Genomic DNA, 6,000 nt, shown 5'->3' with positions numbered 1-6,000 from the left:
CTAAAAAGTGATGAGCTAAGGCTTATTTAAAGCACACTCTCCCATCTTGTAGTCTCCTAGTGAGCTACAGTATAGTCTTTGGCTGTGGATTTAGATAAGATGCAATTTTGTTTCTTGATGCATAGAGATAAGCATTCATCTCAAGGCAAGGCGACCGCTTAACAGGATGTTCTATATGAAGTGTTCAACATTCTAACATGTTTTTTTGTGTATTTATAGACATGTTGGCTGGAGGCTCCAGTGTATGTAAATCTGTGGGAAGGAAGGTTGTCTCAAAAAGAAGAAATCTGATTTGCAGACAGTGTGACATACCCTCTCCTGATGGGTATAAATACTTTCTATGAGATGGGTATCACCCACGGGATCTAACTCGAGAACCCACAATCCAGAATGTAGTTATCTAGCTAAAAGGTTTTGTCCAGGAGTCAATGCCAGCAAGCAACAATGCAATATCAGTGTACCAATACACAGAGTAGGGGTACTACATGCTCAAGAGGCCAGGCCAAAAAGAAGTCAGATTTCTGATGCCATGTTAGTGACCAACCTGGCTATATTTGATGCTTCGGTAGGAGGGCATCTCAATCTCTTCCTTCAGAATTGGTTAACATCAATTCCGAAACTATGCATGCTAAAAATTATACATTAGGGCTATGCAATGGAGTTCATAGCACCTCTAAGTCACTGATTTCTTTTGCAACTCCCATTTGTGCCAAGAAAAACAGGTATCTCTGAATACATAAGCAAGGCAGCACTAGAGGTAGTGCCCAGAAGGAGGAACAGATCATAGAATCATAGAATGGTAGAGTTGCAAGGGACCTCCAGGGTCATCGGTTCTGACCCCCTGCTCAATGCAGGATTCACTAAATCATCCCAGACAGATGTCTATTGAGCCTCTGTAGGACAATTCCATTGAAGGGGAACTCACCACCTCCCGTGGTAACCTGTTCCACTCATTGATCACCCTCACTGTTAGAAAGTTTTTTTCTAGTAGAAGGTGTCTACTAGAGATGAGCGAACCTACTCGTTTCAAGTAATTACTCGATAGAGCACGGCAATTTTCGAGTACTTCAGTACTCGGGTGAAAAGATTCGGGGGGCGCTGGGGGGCGGGGGGAGGCGTGGCGGAGCGGGGGGTAGCAGCGGGGAACAGGGGGGAGCCCTCTCTCTCCCTCTCCCCCACTCCCCGCTGCAACCCCCCACTCACCCACGGCGCCACCCGAATCTTTTCGCCCGAGTGCGGAAGTACTCGAAAATCGCGGTGCTCAGGTGAAAAAGGGGCATGGCCGAGTACGCTCGCTCATCTCTAGTGTCTACTCTCAAGTTTTTCCGATCAATAAATCTTCAGGAGATGGAATAATGATCATATAGCTCAGATATTTAATACGCTACATACAGAAGAGGAGATTCAGAAAGGGGATGATAAAATCAATTATAAACATTCTACAGCTGGGGGATTTCATGGCCACCTTAGATCTCAAGGATGTTTACGTTTAGATTCCAATTGCTGTTCCGTACAGAAGATATCTAAGAATTGCCATTCACGTGGCAGGCGTTATCAAACACTTCCAGCTTCTAGTCGTACCTTTCTAAATCTCATCTGCTCCATTCACCTTCACGAAGGTGATTTCAGCTGTAGTAGCAGCCCTCAGGGTTTGGGTATTGTATATCATCCCTTATCTAGATGATTGGCTCCAGCCGGCGGTCTCCAAAGAGGTCTTAACACACCAGATATGTTAAGCAGCAGAGTTCTTCCAACAGTTGGGCTGGGTAATAAATCAGGACAAATCAGACAACTTGCCCAGAGCAAAAAAGAAATTCCTGAGGATTATCATAAACTCCACTCACATAACAATATCATTAACCCCTTTGAGGAAGGAGAGAGTGATAGCTGCTGCCAAATTTCTGTCTATATTCAGAATAACAACGATCAGTACCTTGCTTAGAAACCTGGGTCATGACTGCAACTATACAGGCAATACTATAGACCCGTTGGCATTTTCAGCCTCTACAAGAAGAAGTCTTGAGCCGTTGGAACCATTTCTCCAAGGGGTTGAACAAGAACTGCACCTGGTCTTGCAGGAACCAACTCTCCCTTCATTGGTGGAGCAACCTGACAGACGGGAGGTCTACAGTTCAACCTCTTTGGACTCTATTGACCATGGATGCATCCCAACTAGGTTGGGACAACCGCTTTAAATGCTACACAATGAAATTCCCATAGAATGAAAGTATTTTTTTGTGAATTCAGTGAGATTGGGGCTTGAATACTCCTACAACTACTTTTATATTTCCTGAATTACTCCTCATATAAAAATAGCACCATATTGATTCCGATTAGTCATATATCCAATGAAGTATGCTGACTTTTTTCGTAGACTTCCTTACTACCATTGTAACAAAGGCATACATACCATAGTGCCAACCATGCAACTGCTAATGGGCCTCTAGAAAAAAGGACAGGGACAGCTCAGAATGGAACCATCACCTTTGATGCTGGGTGGTGAGAATCTCTGCAGAATTTCCCTTTCCAGATGATCTGTATTGATGGCAAATAAAGGTGTGGGTAATTCTTTCAGAGGGCACTGAAAGGGATTTGTGGGTAAAACAGATACCAGGACCCTCTATCACCACTGGCAAAACCCAGCAACATAATGGAGGGCTTCTTATTTTCCATGTACACTCATTGTTAAAAAGTGAGTAAGTAATTACATTATCAGAGCAAATGGATAATTTATTATTTAAAACTGACCACTTGAAGAAAGGCTCCAGTACCCTGTTGGGTTGCCTCTAGGTTGGATGCAAGATATGATATGGGCAGGCATGGAGCAATACAGGTTTTGTATGGTGTTCTGTGGCATATTGCTCTACATTTACTGTAGCTGAGCTTCTAGACTGTCCAAGTTGGCATCCCAGATGGTCCCACACATGTTCTATTGCCAATAAATCTGGCGACCAGGCAGCCATGGACCTATGGCAATTATGTGAGACATTCCTGTGACACCCTTGTATGTGCAGGCAAGTATTATACTGCTGGAAAATGCGTTTCTGGAAACTTGGCCATGGGGGGCAACACATGTGGCTGCAGGATGTCCTGAACATATCACTGAGCTGTCAGCAGCGGGGGCAGTGTGCTACTTCACAGCAAAGGCAGGATTGAGGTGCTCACCCCTCGGTCTCCAGACATGAACATAGTCATCGTCAGCGCCCAAACTAAACCTGGATTTGTCACTGAGGCAACCCACTTATACTCCGTAGCAGTACAGTTTCGTCATTCAAGACACCACTGAAAACAAAGGCAACGGTGGGTGTCAAAGGCAGTACATGTAATGGGTACCATGAGATCAAATGTCCTTCAGCCAAGTGCCTGGAAATGGTTCCAATAGTGGACAAAGAAACAGTTGGAGATGCTAGTGCTTGTTGGACAATCAGACAATGGTGGTTTGTCAAGGGGGCCCTGAGCTCTGTCACTTTCTTTGTATGCACTTACACATCCACTTGTCCCAACCACTCCTAACAGTCTGGGCATAGCAGCCCAGGCCAAGGGTGGAACCAATTTTAGGGCCTCATGTGGCAAGACCGATCATCTAATCACACCACAACTCTAATCATTTGCATATCTGCCTGAGATGTAACTGCATGCTGAGTTTTGCAGCAAAATGACAACTTCTTCTAGGGGCCGGATTTTTCTTTTAGAAAGAGGTACATCGCTCCAATTCACCAACAGATAGAGTGTTTTTGCATATAATAACACTGCCATAGGAGGGCTGAGAATAGTTTGGACCACTTACTATAGGTGAATCATCAGTATTCAGAAAGTCACCACAGTCTACAGAAACTGGATGATGCACCCATGACATGTTATTGCAGAATGGTTATCAGACTGGGACATGTGGGAATGAAGAGGAGATTTAACAGTTGCAGATTGGTTTTTTTGCCATCCCAGGAACTGCTCCATAGACCTTTATACCCATCAAAATAGGTCTTTCTTTTTGGCAGACACATCCCTCTGCATGATCATACGGATGAGCAGCTGATTATTTAGTTGAAAAGTAATATTGTGATTTGCCCCCCTAGGCAGCTGCCTCTATCTCTTAGCCTTTGTCCCAGCCACGGTGCTGACAGATCTAGGTTTTTTGGCAAAATAAAATTTCTCTTTAATTATGAGTCATGGCTTTTATTTTGTGGAAGGAAGTGTAGTTTATGGTGTTATCAGTGCAGTGGATATGGGTATATTGAACACTTCTCTATTCACGTCTCTCACTTCTACGCATCTCTGCTTACAATGCAGACCTCAGGAAGATGCCTGTTATGTGGTGAGTAGCTGGGATTTAGTGCTTTTTTTTTTTTTAAATTAGGGCAGCAAATAGAGATGTAGGAGACATGGACCTGTGCATAGTGGGTGCCCTGCAGTCCCCTTTATATTACCAAATTGCTAAATGTATTATTTTGTACTATTAGTGCAGGTTCACCAAGTATTTGGGGTGTATGAATGAGGTTTTAGTAACCCTTATTGTCCGAGAAGGCTAAAATTTATTCCACAGGAGAGTAAAGTTATGGAGTTTAGGGATGAGTCCAACCATCCCATCATCATACCTTTACAGGTTAGCATGTCTGATAGCACTATGGAAACCATAGCCAAATGGGGTAGGGCTTAAAGACAAGGCTTAAACTGTTGTATCGAACTGTCTGTATAGTTGGTGACTATGCTTAACAAACTATTTTAGTGAGGTGTAATCTGGGTATGAAACACCTTCTCTTTTAGTATGGGTTTCCTTTTTGATGACCTGTGAACATTCTTGAGTTCCTCGTTCCCGACTCAGCTTGGACATTGAGTCCTGAGGGATGCTTGAGCAGCAGCCTAAGCAGTTACCTGGGCATATATGGGTGTCCTTAGATTTAGTGAGGAGTGGTCACTTGTTCTTGCAGAGCCTACTGGTGTGGAGGGTCAGGGAATGGTCCTGGGCCCTTTCCCACTTAGGGTAGCTTCACACAATCGTGTGCACAAATATGTTCATCACAGCACAACGTATTTGGACATGAACGAGGTTGGATAAGGTACTGTTGCACATATGTCTGTACTTAGTACTGTGCTTTTTGCATATGCAGGGCCAGTTCACATGTAGGTGCACCACATCCTTTTTGCGGATTAAAAGACTATTTAGCCTAATGAGGTTCAGAGGTGTTCTTTTTTTTTTGTGGTTTTGCGCAGTGTTTCATCCCTTGCATATTTGCACACCTCCTATAGACATCTATGGGGGCAGAAAACTAGAGCAGGTCCTAGTTCTTTCTGTGCATACGAAACACGCTTATGAGAACAAACGCATTGAAATCAATAGGTTCTATTCTCTGTATTTTGTGCATGCAGATTTTGCCCTCAGGGCTTTTTACACGGGTGTATTTGTACTTGGTTTTGCATGCAGAAAAAATTTGCGCGCTAAACACAGAGAATACAACTAATTTATTTTAATGCGTTAGTTCTCATGAGCGTGTTTTGTGCACGCATTTCGCTCTCCTGGTGAAAAGTAAGACCTGTTCTATGTTTTTGCGTTTTCTGGACCAAAGGTTCCATAGAAGTCTATAGGAGGTGCACAAATACAGAAGGGGAAGGGTATGATACTGCGCAAAATGTGGGGAAAAGAACACATCTAGTCCTCATTAAGCTTAAATATTCATTAAATCGCAGAAAGGATGGGTCACACGTGTGTGAACTGACCCTGCTAATGGAATAAGTGCAGTAATATGCACAGACACACGTGCAAATCTACCTCAACAGCCACGTTCATGTGCAAAGAGGTCCCACAGAGGCAAGCGTTTTAGTGCATAAGCTCATGTTAAGCCGCCCTAAGAGAGGGATTGCAATGGACCACATTCTTTTGCATGGTTATATCCATGGTTCTGCACCTCGGTAAGAGAAAGCTCAAAGAAAAACCAACTGTGTGAATGTGGAAATCAGTTGCTATTCAGTTTTTGGGCTCATCCATACGGGGAAAGGTTGCATTCA

The 6,000-nt window shown here is 43.6% G+C and overlaps 1 protein-coding gene across 1 annotated transcript in view; it reads left to right on the top strand.

Moving 5' to 3' along the window:
* Positions 1-4,273: 4,273 nt before the first annotated feature.
* The window catches only part of LOC136612696 (adhesion G protein-coupled receptor E3-like), a 114,657-nt gene continuing 112,930 nt past the window's right edge, over positions 4,274-6,000 (top strand). The window contains exon 1 of the mRNA XM_066593225.1: positions 4,274-4,312. Within this exon, the coding sequence (XP_066449322.1) occupies positions 4,282-4,312 (31 nt within the window). The 5' untranslated portion in view covers positions 4,274-4,281. The remainder of the gene's footprint in view (positions 4,313-6,000) is intronic.

This window comes from Eleutherodactylus coqui, chromosome 2 (assembly GCF_035609145.1).
Source record: "Eleutherodactylus coqui strain aEleCoq1 chromosome 2, aEleCoq1.hap1, whole genome shotgun sequence".
Taxonomy (NCBI): domain Eukaryota; kingdom Metazoa; phylum Chordata; class Amphibia; order Anura; family Eleutherodactylidae; genus Eleutherodactylus; species Eleutherodactylus coqui.
This window is presented reverse-complemented; position numbering and strand designations above follow the sequence as displayed.